This window comes from Neophocaena asiaeorientalis, unplaced genomic scaffold (assembly GCF_003031525.2).
Source record: "Neophocaena asiaeorientalis asiaeorientalis breed wild unplaced genomic scaffold, Neophocaena_asiaeorientalis_V1.1 scaffold218, whole genome shotgun sequence".
Classification (NCBI taxonomy): Eukaryota; Metazoa; Chordata; class Mammalia; order Artiodactyla; family Phocoenidae; genus Neophocaena; species Neophocaena asiaeorientalis.
Window position 1 is genome coordinate 11,508,813 of NW_020172818.1, and position 17,820 is coordinate 11,526,632.

At 41.3% G+C, this 17,820-nt stretch overlaps 1 protein-coding gene across 2 annotated transcripts in view; it reads right to left on the reverse strand.

Moving 5' to 3' along the window:
- The window catches only part of STX18 (syntaxin 18), a 122,036-nt gene extending 104,953 nt beyond the window's left edge, over nt 1-17,083 (reverse strand). The window contains exon 1 of one of the 2 annotated variants that reach the window (XM_024741819.1): nt 16,525-17,083. Coding sequence is in view for 1 of the 2 variants with exons in the window: in XM_024741818.1 (XP_024597586.1) it covers nt 15,904-16,071 (168 nt within the window). In the remaining variant the exon portion in view is untranslated. Of the gene's footprint in view, nt 1-15,903; nt 16,161-16,524 lie in introns of those variants that run through there. The other variant, XM_024741818.1, reaches the window with a different exon arrangement.
- Between the last annotated feature and the right edge of the window lie 737 nt (nt 17,084-17,820).

A 17,820-nucleotide genomic window follows, 5' to 3' on the forward strand; every position in this document is an offset into this window, starting at 1 on the left:
GGGTCCTAAGCAGACCTCTGGAGATGGGTTTAAGGAGAGGCATCTGCCTTGGTTCCAAGATGCTGGTGGGTACTCTGAGGAAAGCACCTCTCTCTTCCTCTGGATGGGGTAGTATGGCAAGTAAGGTCTGCACGTGCTGCAGCTCTACAGCTACCATGAAGCAGAGCTTGGAGGTACCTTAAGGGAGATGCTAACACCACGAAGGCAGATCACAGGGAGTGAGAAAAAAGGCTTTTGGTGACACTGTTTTGTCCCCTGAGTCCAGCCGTGCTGGAGGTTAAGTCCTATTACTAGACTTTTCAGTGACATAAATCAATAAATTCCCTTAATCATTTAAGCTAATTTACATTGGGTCTCCGTAACTTGTAATTGTAAGACTCCTGATACAGCAAGTTAGTGTTTTGTGGGAAGAAAATCAAGCTACTCATTTGAAGAATTGCACAGAAAAAGGAAACAAAACAAGGAGAGGGTGAGAGTAGACCACAAGTTAAATCCGACAGGCAACAGGTAAAAAAGGTTAACAGGATACTCCAAAACACAAATGAGAAGGAGATTCAAGATGCCTTCCTTTCCAGACAGCATTAATCAGGCCTTTATAGGGGTATTCTATGGTATATTTATGAAAAGAATAAAGTTTTATAAAGAGCTAGAAAAAGAAATTAAAAAAACAACTAACACTTCTTTCTGAAGAGGCCTTTATGAGAAAAAGAAAGGGCTTTGGGATAATTTAATCTGGAGAAAGCAAATCCTAGAGGCAATTTAACTTGTTGAAGGGTTATTTATAAGGAGGTGACTAAACAGCTGTTCTCCAATTTCACAGGGAAAAGAATTAGAGGAAATTGATTTATATTTCAGCATGAAGCTGAAGGCAGGCAAAAGGAAGAAGTGCTCGAGGGAGAACTGTTAATGGTGAAAAAAAGCTAAATGAGAAACTGGATTTTTATGGCTTTTAGAAGTTGGAAAATCACCCATGTTGATTCTTTTAGCTTTGGGTCAAACTAGTAAACAAATATTTGAGAACGCCTTCTATTTATTTAGTCACATACCATGTACTGAATCGCCACTATGGACCAGGCGCGGGGCTGGGCACTGGGAAGGGAAACATGAGTAAGACGTGGGGACTGTCCTGTGTAACGACTGCAGCACTAGCTACCAAAGCCAGTGAGGGAAATAGGTAAAAAACATCAAGTCACTCTCGCCCTTTCCTTTTCCATCTCCCATGCTCAAAGATAAATAATATAGTTTGGAAGACAACAGCACTTGGAAAGCTAAGCAACAATGCAATCATTAAATAACAACATGTGAGTGCCTATCTCTTTGCTAGATGGGACACTGCTTGATTCATAAATCACTGAATAAAGCCAATCAGATCTTCAAAAAGTTAGAATAATAACACCACCAAACAATAATGCAAAGGCTGTCATAAGCCACACATAGTTGCTGGCTTAATGAGTAATACAGACAGCAAGTGCTTTGAATTCAGAAGAGATTAAACTTCTACCCTTTAAGGATGGGTAGAATTTGAGTAAGTGAAGGGGAGCGAGCTGTCCAGGCAAGAGAAATAGCAAGAGCCAAACAAGGAGACAAGAAAGCAGAGGAGTCTGTGAAAAGTGCAGCTTGGTTAAAGCTGGTAGGATGATCCAGGGAAGTGTGGGATGCAACACTGGAAAAGTGGGTAGGGCTACCTTTATAAAGACCTTTGAAGACCAGCCAAATAACAGAATTCACTGTGTGAGGAATGGGCAGTACTGAACATTTCTGAGCACAGGAACATAAGGAAAGCCGCATTTTCGGCACAGTGCCTTGGCTCTGAGCGGGGGGCAGGGGCGGGGAGTGCTCAGTGCTGTTCCATCAACTCAGGCTCAAGATGGTGAGGGATGAGCACACATGGTAGCAGTGGGCCGGATGAGAAAGACAGGAAGCACAAGGCACAGACTAATTTCACAAATACGTGCTGAATGCTGCACTTCATCTGTGCTGTGATGGGGAGTGGGACACAGTCCCTGTTCTCTTGGGCCTGAGAACTCACTGGACAGGGGAGGCCAGCAAAAGGGAAAGTGAGACAAGTGCAGAAATGGCGGTCAGCGTGGCTGAGTGGCCGGAATCAATTCTGATTCTCAGAATTGTATTTACATGAGCTGAACAAAATCAAATAGTCAAAATATAAACAGAAAAACCAATTCTCCCAAAATATCACCTGATGTGTATCATGGGAGATGTTGATTTTACTGCCAGTTGAGTCATGGAAAAGTATAGAAGCAAATATGCGTGTACTGACTGAATTGTACCAAGCAATGAATACAAAAAAGACTTTATAAAAGAGAGAAGATCTTTTTTAGGACTGAATGTTTCCAGATTTCATCCTTTGACATAACTGAGATATATTCACAGATTTCTCACTTACCTACAGATAAATATTTAGACGCCTTCAGAAGATTCATCACCTTTCCTTAATATCTCTTTTTTTTCTTCCTTCCCTTAATTTAATTTTGATTTAACTTCCTCTTGTCACTACTTGCTTGCAAATCACGGCCTCTATGTCTGGAGTCAATTAGGGCTATAAAGTACCCCACCACGCCTTCATCTGGGGACCCATTTATATATATTTTCTTATTTCAAGAGGTAGAGCTAAAAGCCCATTAACTCCAAAAGTTTCCAATCAACCATCACATTCTATTCTTTGGAAAAGTATGCTTCTCTCTGCAGTTAAGAAGACAACATCAAACTATATTTTGCAAGAATATTTCCTCTCCACCTGTAAAAAGATGAATTGTGCTTTGGAAATTCATTTGCAGAAAATGGCTTGAGTGTGTGTAATACATGCTTAATAGCAATAACATTAAAAAATCTTTCTACCATTTAAAATTAAATGTAATTTCCTTATTACTTTAATGGAATCCTTTGGAGTTGAAGTATTTAACTAGTCCCTTTCACATCAAGTATTCATTATATAATTCCCTTTTAATATTAGGTATATTAGGTATGTAAACCATCCACTGACAGAATAAAAACACACATTTTCACTGAAACAAAAACAGGAGAAAGACAAGGCAGCCTGATTCAGAATCTGATAATGGGTTACAGATTCCATTCCAGTTCAGATTTATAGTCAAAATGCCACAAGACCATTTACCACCTCTAATCCTTCAGGTCATATTTGGAAGAAAAGTATGAACTGCCACATCACTAAGAGAAAATCTGTTTGAGCCTAAAATTCTTGACATTACCCCATTGTAAAGTTGAGAGAGAGACAGAGAGAAACATATTGCCTTTAAAAGCCACCTTAAATAAAAAGGCAAAGATGAAATGTCCAAAGCTCTATCCACGGGGAGGAATTCCCTTTGTCACTATCTTTCAGGGTCACCCCTGAGTGGGGCTACAGTACAATCCTGTCTATTGATGGCTGGTACCAGCCTACTGGCTAAAGCCATCCTAACCCATGGCTAAACCCATCCTAACCCATCCTAGCCCTGACATACACAGGTAAAAAATTCTAGGGCTGGTGGGAAGACACATAATCTAAGTAATAGATTGTGAATGCAAAACCTTTACCCAGTTCCCAAACCAACTCCTGCCTCTTCCAGCCCACCAGTCTCCTGCTGGAGCCTCGAACTGGCTGCACCCAATCAGAAGCCAGAGAACAAGGACACCCAGTCACGCACTCCATAAAGATCAGCCTGCTGACGCAGCAGCAGAGTGGAAAGGATAGAGAGCAGATCTGTAGGGGCCGAGGGGTAATACCTGGCACACCCCATTACCTACTTTTCACACTCCTTCCAGTTAAACTCAGCTTTCCTCAGATTTTACCATCCTGTGCTTTCCCACTCCTAGAGCCTTCGTCATGTGTTCAGTCCTGCATCTCCTCTCTCCATTCCACATGTGGAAAATCTGGGAGGCCCACCTAAATGTCACCTCTTCCATGAAGCCTCCCCTCAACCTTACCCCGAAGTAATTTCTCTGCTATCTAAATTATCAAAGTTCCTCTTGTGAAAACTTCTATGAGTATGTCTTATGAGTTTACTTATCACTACCTGACATAAGTATTTTTGAATCTGTTCACTTGTTTACTGTAAGTTTCCCATTAGAATATACTCTCCATGAAAGCAGAGATTTTGGTCTGTCTTACCTTTGCTCTATCCGCAGGGTGAAAAACAGTACATAGCATATAGCAGATGCTCAATAAATATTTGTTGAATGAATGAATGCCTTCTTCTAGATTGTTAGCATATTAATGACCAAAATGAAAGTCTCATTCATCTTTCCAGCCCAAAGAGCAATCTAAGTGCCTTCCTTATACTTATGGGCCGATACTCAAAAAATATAAGCAGATAATAAAGTAGTCGCCATTTAATGAGTTTATCTAATGTACCAGATACAATGCTGGCAGCTTTACATGAAATACCTCATTCGGTCCTCACAACAACCCTAAAGGGTAGTATGGCAGAGCTGTGCCTTCAGGATGAAGGCCCTCATTCCCCCAACATCCAGAAGAATTGCCTGCTGATGGCTCACAGCTGAGTCTCTCTCAGGCACTGTCCTCAGCAGAAGGAAGCTATGTCACCCAACTCAAAGGCCTTTCCCTGGTGAAGCCCTCTTCTGATGACTGACCAATGTTTTTAAAGGCCTGGCCCCTTGCCTCACCTGAGCAATTCTGAAAAATCATCTCAGCTCGAGTTCTCCATGGGACTGACTGTTGAATGAACAAATAAATAACAAACTAGTGTCCCAATGACAGAAAAGGGAATTATACTTTTTCAGATGGATATAATGTATAAATTGGGTCTCCTTCCTTCTCAGTGATTTTACTAACTAAAACTACAACCCTTTTTCCATTTTCCCAGAAACATACCTCAACACTACCTCTAAAAAATATACAGTTACTAGTAATTGTTGACTAAAAAAAGAGTTTGATTTGGAGGCAGCTGTATTTCCCCAAAAGCTAGTCAGGAATTTTCAAATACCTGTGATTTATGTAGCAAAATATGCCCCTAAAGACAGTAGATGATATGACAACATGCCAAGGAGAAAATCACCAGAGATCTGACCTGTGCCATACAAAGTGAAGTCCAGCTCCAAAGTCCCAGGACAGCACTCAGCATGCACATACCCCTGCATCCACAGAACCTGGAGAGGTGGCAGGCGATCCCAGGAATACGGCACAAGCTCATCAATGTTACATCATCTTGGGCAGGACACCTTGGTTTCTTTATGAGTAAAGGAACCTAACTTGCAAGGATAGTCAACCAAATTACAAAGCTTTTAGCAGAGTGCCAGGTAGAGTAGGTGCTCTACGAGTGGTAGCTATTATTATCATTTATTATTTTTTAGAATGACAACCAGAAAGCTAAGACATCAATGAAACACTTGTGGATGATTTTCTTGTACAGGTTAAGAAAGTCTGAATTGAAAATCCAGCTGAGTTACAGGAAAATTACTCCCTTTACAAAAGATTTACCACAGACTTCCTTTAAAGAGGGGCCCCCTCCATTGTACATTTAATATATAATTAGATACTGCTTATTCATGACATTTTTCCAATCAAAAGATATTCTTTTCCATTCCTCCCACAGCAAATAAAAACTCATCTGCCTAGAGTTTTACTTATTCTGTTTTGTTTCTCATTTCAAGAGTAATATGTGTTCATTAGAGAAATTCAGGAAGATAGAAGCAGAAAAATAAATCACCCATAGTCTCATCAGACAGATATAGCCATTGTTAGCATTTTACATACACTAAAACGTAGGCCAGAACCCACTGGCCTAGTCAGCCAGTTTCCTTCTAATCACTATATCCATGCCTAGAGTTTTTGATTTTGTATACATAGTTTTAATTGTAACTGGTTTTGGTAGTATTTTTTAATATGAGCAATTCTTCTCATGTCATGACAAACTCTTCACTATGCCATATTTACCTAATAATTTCTTGTACTTGGTAATAATGCTATAGTGTCTCTATGTAAAGTACTTGTGATAGCTGCTATCATCAAAATCAACACCATTATTAAGATTACTGCTGCTAATTTTTAAACTCAGAAAGACCTCCCACTTCTAGAAGATAGGTCAATATTTCATATACATTTTCATTTTCTTCAGTTTTGCTTTTACAATTAAATCTTTAGTCCATGTAAAAACTTACTTTAATGTATGTACAGTAAAAGACAAGGACCTAAAAAAAAAAAAAAGCCTTTTTTTCCAAAGTGCTAACCAATTATCCCCAAATCACTGAATAAACCTTCTTTTTCTTACTGATTTACAATACCTCCCTAAACAAGAGTTACACACACATACACATCTGGCCTAACAGGCTTCACTGATTGATCCATATATGCATATATTATTTTTTGGATTCAAAATGTTTTAATATTTGGTAAGGCTAGTACACCCACCCCAACACACACCCTTCCACTTTTCTTCAAAAATTAATTAGCTATTTTCACTCATCTTCTTTTCTAGATAAATTTCAGAACTACTTTCTGCTGGAATTTGGAATAAAGCTGCACTAAATCTACAAATTAATTTAGGAATAACTGATGTCTTTCTAACACTTCTTCCCTTCCACATACACAATATGTGTTTCTATTTATTCAAGTTTTCTGTGTCTCTCTACAAAACTGAGAAGTTTTCTTCAAATGGGGTATTTACATTTCTTATTAAGGTTATTTCTAGAAATGCTTTTTGTTACTACTGTAAATGATTTCATTAGATTTTAAGTGGTCATTAATTAGATTTGGATGGCCACTGATTTTTGTACACTTATTTTGTACAAAAGCTCAGGAGGCCTTCTATAATCTGCAGACCATAAAGTACCTCCCCAAGTTTGTTTCACGCCACTGACAAAGAAGAACCCACTGGCCTAGTCAGCCAGTTTCCTTACTGTCACTGAAATACATCCTGCTCAGGCTCGCCACCTACCCAATTTTACTTGCTCTCAAGGCTCTGCTCCCACGTAAAAGTTTTCCTGACTAGCCTGCTCCCAGTTATCACCTACCCCTGTCTATTCTCCTCCAGCACTGAAATAAGTTCTCATACATTTAACACTTTCCCCAAAGTTAGGAATAATTTTCTTTTTATCAAATTAGGGCATCCAATTTTTTATATTTGAGAAAAGATTCAACAGAAAACAAGTAAAGTGAATTTATATACATTTTGCCTTTTATCTTAAGAGATTATAAATCTGAAACAAATTTGGTAAAAAATGTACTGTTTGTTTAAAATAGTGATAAACTGAAAGTAGCCTAAATGTCTTTCAATAGAGGTTCAGGTGAATAAGTTATGTAATATTTTTTTTTTTTAGGTAAGAGATTTTTATTCTGTAATATTATTTTTAATGGTTATGCAGCCAAATAAACTGATAACAAGAATACGTATTGACATAGAAAAATGTCCACAATATGTTATTAAGTGAAAAAACCAAGACAAGACAAAAAAAAAAAGAGGGGCTAGAAAACTGCACTGTAGAAAAATTGTTTTTGTTTAATAGGAAAAATGTCTGAAAAAACATATACGAAAATTAAAACAGTGGCTATTTCTGGCAAGTAGTACTATATGTGAACTTCACTTTCTTTTTTATTCTGTTTAATGAGCACTTACTGGTTTTATAATCAGATTTTAAAATTAGTCAACTTCAAAAACATGCCCCACTGATAACAGCCCATTATAAGAGTACATAATCACTATTAAATCAAATATACTTGTGGAAACATACCAAACAACAACTTTGAAAAACGAAATCATTTTTTTTTATCTAGGTGAAAAATTCTGAGTACATAGGAACTCGGAGGAAGCATCACAAGGCGCTGGGGCAGTTACTACTGCAAAAAGCATTTTAAAATATATTCTGAGACTTTCAGAAAAAAGAGTACTGAATCATGGAACCACCCTGTTGAAAAGGTCCTTAAACGATTATCTGGTCAAAGCTCCTCATTAAACAAGAAAAATGAAAAAAACAAAAAGCAAACGAAAAACAAAAATAGAGGTTAGGTGAGTTCTCCAAGATCATACAGTTAATTATTGGCATAGTCCAAAAGTATTTATATTTCAAAACTTATGCTTTTTAATTCCTTTCTCAATTTCTCCCAGTCAAGATATGCTGCAGTCTGTCATTTCTACTTAGACTATAAAAGACAAATGTTGATTTTACTATGGTTTTCTTATCATCTGTCCAAAAAGTGAACAGGAGTGTATACAATACTGTGAAATGAAAAGACTCACTTCTCTTGGTTAAATATAGCTTCTGAGCTCCATAAGAAAGTTTTGACAATTAGGCATTATGTTAGACTGTAACAGGTAGAAGGCAAATTCTAGTATTTACAGACTTTGAGAACCTGAAAGTCAGGAAGAAAAAAGTACTACCGAGCTTAAAATTACAACTGTGCTGCAAACTTTTCATATGTGAGTTATATGATATATGAGCTCATTCAACACATCATACTTTTCACTTCTCTGGTTTATTCACTTTCTCTTAGAGGGTTCGGAAGGGGCCTCTTTTTAAGTCAATTTTAAACTTAATATGTTTTAAGCACAAGTTTTTCGTAACACAAGCCATAATTAATCATTGTAAACGTCACTGATACTTTGCCCACCAGAGGGAGCCCATATAGATTTTCACATAACAAGAAACCTCAAACATCAAGTTTGTATGAATTCTAGAATCATATTATTCATAACATGATCAATATTGTAAAATCACTCGATAATATTATATTTCTATCCCCCAAATAGAGAAAAATTAATTGAGATCAGGTATGTAAAGCCCTCAACAGAGTTACTGACCTATAGCAGAAGCTCAAAAATAACTGACTTTCCAAAATTTAGATCCTCCTGAGTATTAGTTATGGCACTCAAAGAAAATAATCTGGTATTCTAACTTGTACACAAGTTGGTGTGAGCTCAGTTGATATCTGCCCTGATAGATCGTTCTATCCTTGGTATGTTGACAAACCTGGTTCTTAAGCCTGCAAGATAGTATCAGACCATGGACAGGAAGAGTTCATTAAAAATGTCATCTTGGGGCTTCCCTGGTGGCTCAGTGGTTGAGAGTCCCCCTGCCGTTGCAGTGGACACAGGTTCATGCCCCGGTCCGGGAAGATCCCACATGCCGCGGAGCGGCTGGGCCCGTGAGCCATGGCCGCTGAGCCTGCGCGTCCGGAGCCTGTGCTCTGCAACAGGAGAGGCCACAACGGTGAGAGGCCTGCGTAACGCAAAAATAAAAACAAAAAAACAAACAAACAAAAAAATGTCATCCTGAGAGGACCTGTTTTGGCAGCCCTATCCTTAGTAGGTGATACACTGAACTACTGGCTACCTGCCAACTAGAAACTGAGAAAAGAGGGAACTCTTTGACCCATTCCAGACTTTCCTTGGAATGAAGGAGAAAGTCAATTGACTATCCCTGAGAACCATGCTTCTACAGTATGTGATACAATCATTACCACCAAGATGACTTTCTTTCAAGAATAAAGAATGCACAGCTGAGAATAAAAGTCTATATAAGAACCTGGTATCTAAATGGCCCTACTCAGTATCCCCATCTGCAGTCTGGTGTGGTTGACTTGCCTTGTAGCTCTCACCATAATAAGGCCTAGCCCAGTGTTCGCTGGATTTGTGAGGTGGTTGGCTGGGTATATGAACTATGTGTCTATTTTAAAGACTCAATCATCTCCAAGATCTAAATACGACAAACCTAGAGGAACCCACTGGGTTCCAGCTATGCTCTCCAATCCAGATTTACCAAGAAGCACTGCCACTGGGGAGTTACCCACCACTTGTTGTCTTAATAAAACTCTAATGTCTGTTGGGCCCCGTGAATCTATTCTCCACTGTTTAGAACTGAGAGAGGGAAGGCATGATTAATTGGCATCCTACTCAAACTTTGAAAAAAATGTTATTGTGATATCTACCACCATGAAACTTGCCAAGTAGAAAGCTGGGAATTATTCTACCTCTCCCTCTTTCTACCCCCACCAATGGCTACATTTTTAAAAAATCCACCTCCTAAATATCTACTTCATCCATTCACTCCTCTGTCACTAGCTCATCAGCTCTCACCTGGATTACTGCAATAGCCTTCCAATTAGCTCCTCTATGTCAGTCGCGTTACACTCCAAACCCATCTGCAATATTGCTGATTATTTTAAAAGACAAGTATGAACTTTTCAGGCCTCTGCTCACATAGCTTAGAGCATAAAGTCCAAACTCCTCAGCACTGCTGACAATGCTCTCACCCAAGGTCTGGTCAACTTTTCCTCTAAAGAGCCAAATAGGAATTACTTCAGACTCTGCCAGCCTTTGCCAGCTACAACTCTACCACTATAGCACAAAAGCATCCATAGCCTACATGGAAACAAATGACCGTGGTCTCATTCCACTGAAACCTCATTTACAAAAACTGGCAGCAGCTGGATTTGGTCTATGGGCCAAAGTTGGCTGACCCCTGCTCTAACCAAATCCAGCACAGCCTCATCTCCTGCCTCTCTGCCCCTCACCCAGGCCTCCTCCAGAAAAGGGCTCCAATCACTCCAGCCTTGCCTCTGCTCCCCGCCATCACCCTGCTGTTGTACACCGGTGTCTTTGCTAACACTCCTCCCTCTGCCAGGAATGCGATTTAACTCCCTTCCTTTGTCTGGTAGAATGGTTCTCATCCTTCAAGGTCCAGTTTGATTTTCTACCAATTCTCCCTCAAGGAGCTTTAGTTATCCTTTATTTCTGTTTTCAAAGAGCCGAGACATATGTCTCATAGTTTTTTGTGTCCTCACAATGACTGACACCTATCAAGAGTCCAATGCTTACAGGAGATGGAATAAATCAATTAGTATTGAATAAATATAATTTCAAAAGCTACAGTCTTCATAAATCCTGGAAAATTTCAGAGTGCAGTCCATACAAAGGGCTCACCATTTATACCATGGAAAGTCACTAGCACTGAGTTCTGCTTACAGTACACACTCGGTTATTATGATCCATAAAAATACAGCACCATGAAGTTAAGAGAAGACTTGGAGAACATTAATGGAGTGAGAAACTGTCTCTCTCAGCCCTATGGCTGGTTCCAAAGGGGCTCCTCAAGGAGAAGGGGGAATGGCAGTAGAGGGGCAAGCTGGCTAATGAACCTCTCTCTTCCCAGCACCCTCATCCCAGCCTTAGCAAAAGCTGCTCCTTATTTCATTTGCAAAAAGAACTCTCCATTAACTTTTTTTAAAATCTACATGATTCAACAGACCTATGTTCTGTTTGAATCCTACATCCTAAACCTACACTGTTTCCTGATCTATTCCTGTCTTGTGTGGGCCTGTCTCCAGCTTCTCACTGACCCTTGGCACCTGTTGCCTGATACTGCTTCTTTGAACCATGCTCCCTCAACTGAAACCCAGTTTGAGTAGAATTATACTCAATCCTTGGATAAAGTCTATTTCCAGCTACTATGGATAATAATCCAGGTGGTCCCAGCTTAACCTTTGGCTCCAAACATTGGCACACAAGTTCAACACTACAACTCAGAAGAAAATCGAGGAGGACCTGGGGAATCAATGCTGAGCATTACGGTTGTCACTTCTACCTGAGTCGTTGTATTATTTATGGGTCTGCTTCTCCACTTGACTATAAACTCTTTGATGTAGGAACTAAATCTTACTAATAAAATAAAAGCTACTATTTATTCAAGGTTTATTCCAGTGTATTATATGTACACTTTATGGATTAAGTGTACATATATACTATATAATATTAAGGAATCATGTTAGGATCACACATTTCTAGAATTGGAAGGAGGCTTGGACAGAGATCAACCAGCTCCAAAATTAAAAGCAAAGTGACACAGTAGATAACACTCATTCTTTAATTCAAGAAACATTTACTGAGAACCTATCCTGCACTATTCTAGAACCTAAAGAGCCTTTTTTTCATGAAGTATATAGTCTAGTGGATCAACAACAAGTCAATGGATACATATGTTAGATAATGACAGGAATAAAGCGGAGTAAAGAACAGAAAATGGATGGTACTTTATACAGGGCAGTGGAGGAAGGGCTCACTGAAACAATGAATGAGCAGAGGCCTAAAGATCAAACCACATGGAATCTGGGAGAAAAGTGTTCCAGGTCGAGGTAACAACAAGCGCAAAGGTCCTGAGGTAGGAATGTGCCTGGTGCATGTGAGGAAAGCAAGGAGGCTAGGGCAGCTGGAGTAGAGTAAGAGGAAGGTGAGAGGAGGGGAGCTCGAGGAAGGTAGCAGGGACCAGACCATCTGGCTTTGGGTTGCTGTAAGAAGTCTGAATTTAAGCCAGGAACTAAAGATAATTAACTCATAAAAAAAAAAAAGTAAGTGACACTTAGCTTTCACAAAAGCAATGTATAATAAACAAAGAAAAATTCATCTGCATGCCTAATCTGAAAATAGAATTCCCAACAACACAGAGTCGCTGTTTATGTTATAAACGAGACATCTTTGTTTTACAAGAACTCGCTACAGTTATAGTCTAAGCTGTCGGCTTTACCAATGTGGACACTGAGGTGCAGAAAGATTAGGTGGTCTGTCCACTTCATGGCTCAACTTGGTCTAGAACACAGGTTCCCTGATGTTCTGTTCACTGGCTCCTGTTGCCCCTGCATACTCAGTTTGGCTACTTAGAGGGGTCTCGGTTTACTGTGTATTGCTTCTCCTGGACTCTGTAACCTTTATAAATTAGTAAGAAAATGAAAGAGCTGCCCCTATGAGGCACCTCCAGACACATTCCCACACCAAAGCCTGTCATACAAACTCCCACAATTCTAGTTTTTTATTCCCCACAGAGTTGAAGACCACCAGGCAGGTAAAGTGAAGACAGGTCAGGCACTGTGCTAGGGAACAGAAGGAACATTTTTGTCAGTTTTGCCTGCCCAGCATCCCTTACTCCCTAGTGTCAGACATAGCACTCCCTTTTCCAAGGTTCTGGTGGGGCAGCAATCACAGCACCCAACCCACCTACTGGAGTGGACATCTGACCTGGCCATGTGAAGAACCTTATCCCTCTGAGGCCATAACAAGGGCTCAGGACCCAAGCAGAACCAACTAGAGTCCTTTCCTGGGGTTTTATGGATAAGACCTGGAGAAAGAAGCTCCTTCCTGTGTTTCCCAGTTTTACCAGCCAACACATTCCTATTTTGCTCAGGTTAGTTTAAACTAGGTTACCCTTACTAGCAATCAAAAGAATTCACACTCATGCAAGCACTTGCAAACCTTTCCTCATTTCATCTGCATAACCACCTTATAAGGTTGCTATTATTCACTCTATTTTAGGAGTGAGGAAACTGAGGTTAAGTAACTTGCCCAAGTTCATGCAGTAAGTAAAAGGCGTTCAAATTCAGGTCTTTATGCTCCAAATCTTATTCAGTATGCAATTATGAATTCAGTATTAACTCAGGAAGAAGAAACTCAGCTGAAGAATTTTTGGTTTAAAATTATAGTGGAAATGTATGTATGGGGCAGGGTGGGAAATAAGCAACATTAAACTGGAGTCAAAGGACCTGCCTTCTTCCTCTGGCTCTGTCCTGTGACCTCATCTATTATGACTCTGGGCAAGACATTTCACTTTACCTGAGTGTTAGTTTTCCCACCTATAGAATGAAAAGACTGAACAACATGAACTTAAGATCCTTTTAAGTACTAAAAGAAAAAAGTCCATGGTTCTGCTTCAGGCATACAGACTCTATTTTTACTATATGTTATGTAGGATATCAGCAAATTTCAACTTGACTGTCAGGTCCAACAATAGGTAATGGTTGCCTGGGGCACAAAGTTCCAAAGGATTCTGAGCAACACAGATGTACTGGGACATTAACACTGGCTTCTATGGTCCCAGGGAGGGAGAAAGAGGAATAGCTGCATGCTTGCCACACATATGCCATCGCTGATAGCTTCACCTTGACAGAGGAGTGTCACTGCCTCCACTATCGATGCTAGTAGTACCTACACAGAATTTTCAGATTCCCTCATAACTTACTTGGTTCCCCTTTGCAAGTAAAGAATGAAAGTACAAGAAAGCAAAGTGGTGTAGGGAATAAAGTTTTGTGCCACTGATGAAAATACATCTAAATGGTCTACACAGAGTTAGCGTAGGAGTGAAGGGGAACAGTAACAATCATTGCGGCTCTTTACGATATATACAAAGTCTCATAAGATCCTGATAATCAGCTTACCAGTCGAGTAGGGTATTATCATGCCCATTTTATAGAAAAGGGAAATGAGACTCGGGTAACAGGACTTACCCAAGTCACCCACATCTAAGTAGCAGAACCCAGATTGGAATCTAAGTCTTCTCAATCCGAGACCCAGTTTCTACTCCCAAGGTCCCCATTAAGCCCACAGCCCAAGTGAGTTAACTAATCAAGCTCCCAATGCAAAGTGGCATAGTTATCACTGTTAGGAGTTGTTCAGCTACGAAAAGTTCCTCCCCGCCCCCAAATCTGAAATGCCATTACTAATTTGTTTGTAATTTAACGGGTAGACACGCATTGAGTATAAATAAACTGAGCATAAAGTTACCCATCTCCACACCTTTGTGCATACTCTTCTCTTAGCCTGAGATGCCCTTCTCCACCCTATGCGCACTGGAACCAACTACTCTTCTTTCAAGATTTGTTTCAGGCATCATCGCCTCTGTAAAGCCTTTCTTGTCCCTGACGCATAATTGAACACTCTCCTTTGTGTTCTACACAACGTCTTCAAGCTGTTGTGGCACTTCTTTTGGTAATGCGTCTGTCTCCCCCACCATTCCGTTTAAATCGCGTTATTCTAACACAATGCTGGTCAGAAGGGAGGCGCTTAGTGTATGCTTATTGATGGACTGAATATATTCATCTGGACCAATTTCCCTTCCGAGGCTTGAATATCCTCTGCAAACTGCCACTCACTAATTCATGCATACATATATTTAAAAATATCTGAGTGTCTACAAAGTACCAGGCACTGCACTGTGTATCAAACAGAAGTGGGTTTACCATGAAGTTTGAGCGTCAGGGCCCCTCCCCTGCACCCCCGCAAAGCTCTGAACCTTTTTTTTGTGTGTGACTTTGTATTTTTATTTCTTAAAGAGGACAGACAGAACTGTATAAGCTTCAAGCTCCACAAAAACTAGATCCACCCTTGGTGCCAAGGATCCAAAAGTGAACCTGGCAAACTTTATCTCTCCCCTTACAGAGTTTCCCGTGTAGTGGGGAAGGAGAAAACCATTTGTTCATTCATTGATCCAACAAACATTTACTAAGCAATGCTATGAGTCAGGCTTCGGGGATTCTGAAGTGAAGCCAACACTGTTACTGCCTTGAAGGAGTAGGTCCCTGCTCTCCCGAACGAAAGCCTGCTGTGTTCAGGGAACAGAAAGTAGTTTAGATGGCTGTAAGAGAGTGTTTGTGAAAGATTATCCTAAACCAGTCTCAAGACAGACCGGTCCCTGGCACGAACCCTAAGCTATTGCAGGAGGCAAGAAGGGCCAGGTCGGCGGAATGCGATCTTGGATCTCAGTGCGGGGCAGGGAAGGGGAGGGGGCTGAGACAAGTAAACAGAAGAGATAAATACACTGTGACTGTAGTCAGTGCTGCGACAGGAAAGCAAAGGACGGTGAAGGAAGCTTCGCCTGCGTTCAGGTCTGCAGTGACGGCAAGCTCATTACCTCACAAAGCAGCCCATGTACGTTGCAGACATAGTTCCGAGCTCCCCAACATGCGTCCCCATTCCTCGACCTAAGGCTGTTCCTTTCCAAAGACAGCCGTCGACTCTCTGGGACCAACTCTCCTGACCGCCCTTGACACCACCTTCTCCAGGAGCTTCCCTCACCCACTGCTTACGGGACAGAGTCCGGTTTGGGGTCTGGGGTCCCTGCCGCGGGTCCGCCCCCGCCTCTAGCCCGCCGTTTCCATAGCAACCAGCTCACCACTTCGCGCGCCCGGCTGGAGAAGTCGCCCTTAGGCCGGGGGCTCCGGCGGAACAGCTCGTCGCGGCTGCCCTCGACCCCGCCGCCCACCGCCACTCCCAGCGCTTTGTTGCGCGTCTTCACGGTCTTGACGCTGGCCCGGAACAGCAGTGTGATGTCCACCGCCATGGCGACCCACACCCACGGCCCCCACCAGGGCCGCCCACGTCAGCAGCCGGCGACCGCGGCGCGAACTGGGCAGCTGGAGGACCGTTCCGTTTCCGCACGCCTCCGCTCACCAACGGCGACACGAGAAGAAAGGTTCCGGCCCGCCCGGGGCTACGGCGGCGAGAGGAGAAAGGTTCCGGTCTCCGCCGGCGCGCGTGCCCATCCCCTCGGCGACCCGGACCCAGCGACGCTCACACCCGCGCCCGTTTCTCCTGCCGGCAAACTTTGGCTGACTTAGCCGCGCGGGGAGGTCCCGGAGTCCCGAGCCCTTGCGAGCTCGCTTAGGGCGTGTAGGCCCCGGGACCGAGGGGGATCAGGAAGCCGGAAGGCTGGCTCCATTCTCTTGGCTCCCTGTTGCGCGGGTTGCAAGGGGACAGGAAGCGACCCAACCTGACCAAGACCTCATGAACCCACCTTGTGCGGGACCGAAGCACGTGGGCGGTGACCACCTGGGTGCAGTAAGTGCTAGGGCAGAGCAGGTGTGCACGGCAGAGAGCTAGAGGCCAGAGGCCTTTCTTTTCCAACCGTCGACCACCTGATCTGTAAAATGAAGCCAGCACCTTCCTCAGCGAGATAACACGTGCAAAGTGTTTTGGCCGTTGCTTGGCTGCTAGAGACCAATGAAAGTTAGTTACCGTTGTTGATAATAACATTATTGTTAACATTCTTGTTATTAATTATGGTGGGGAAAGCTCTATAGAGAAGGCATCACACTGTAGAGAAGGCAGATTTGAAGAACGACTAGGAATTTATCAGATCGAGACAAGGACGGAAGAGTTTCACTGGTTTCTGTTCTTCCTCATGTACGGTTTTTAAATATACCATCTTAAGTCATAGTTATTTAAGTCGACTGCAGGTTAGCCAGTGAATTCTTTCTACATTTTGGTTCGAGGTTCAGATCTAATTTAAGATCTTTGATTTCATCATTTGTTTTCTTGTTTTCTAAAGAGGATGCACAACTAGAATATGTATTAAAATGTGGTTGTCAAAGAGTGGTAGGCAAAATAAAAAATGATTTTCATAGCAAGATGTTATTTATCTTTTCACTCTTATTCTCTCATAAGGTGTGCACAATTGGGTTTCCCAGAGGCTGGGTGACTTGTGATATTGCAAAACACTGAATGCAAAACAGCTGTCTTCTATTAGGTCAAACTTTAAAAAGATTTGCAAAAATGTAAAACAGTGCCATTCTCACTAAGTTGTTTTGGAAATGCTTTTTTTTTTTTTCACAAAAATATACCACTTATGTTAATATGTAATGGGTTTATCTTTACTTTTAACTGAATGAATATTTAAAATTTTTGTTTCAATTTCTAAGACAGTAAATATCCATAGCTAAAACCCATATAAACGAAAGCTGTTTTAGGGCCCTCAGTAATTTTTAAGAGTGTAAAGGAGTTCTGAGACCAAAAGTTCGACACCTGCTGTGTTAAATATGTTTATCAGAAATAGATGTTAAGAAACTACATAGGTACCTGGAAGGAAGAAGGAAAATGGTATTTAAAACCCACACTGTAGCCACTTCAGCCTTCCCTTATGAGGAAAATAAATTCTCATACAGCTTTCTTCCACCAACAGAATAAGGGAGAGAGAATAAGACAGAAATTACTAAATCTCTGCCAATGATTCTGCCTTGCATAAGTGGCCCTTTGTCTTATCGAGACATTAATGAGTCTTTGGCTTATGCGAAGATAAGTCTGGGGCAGAGTA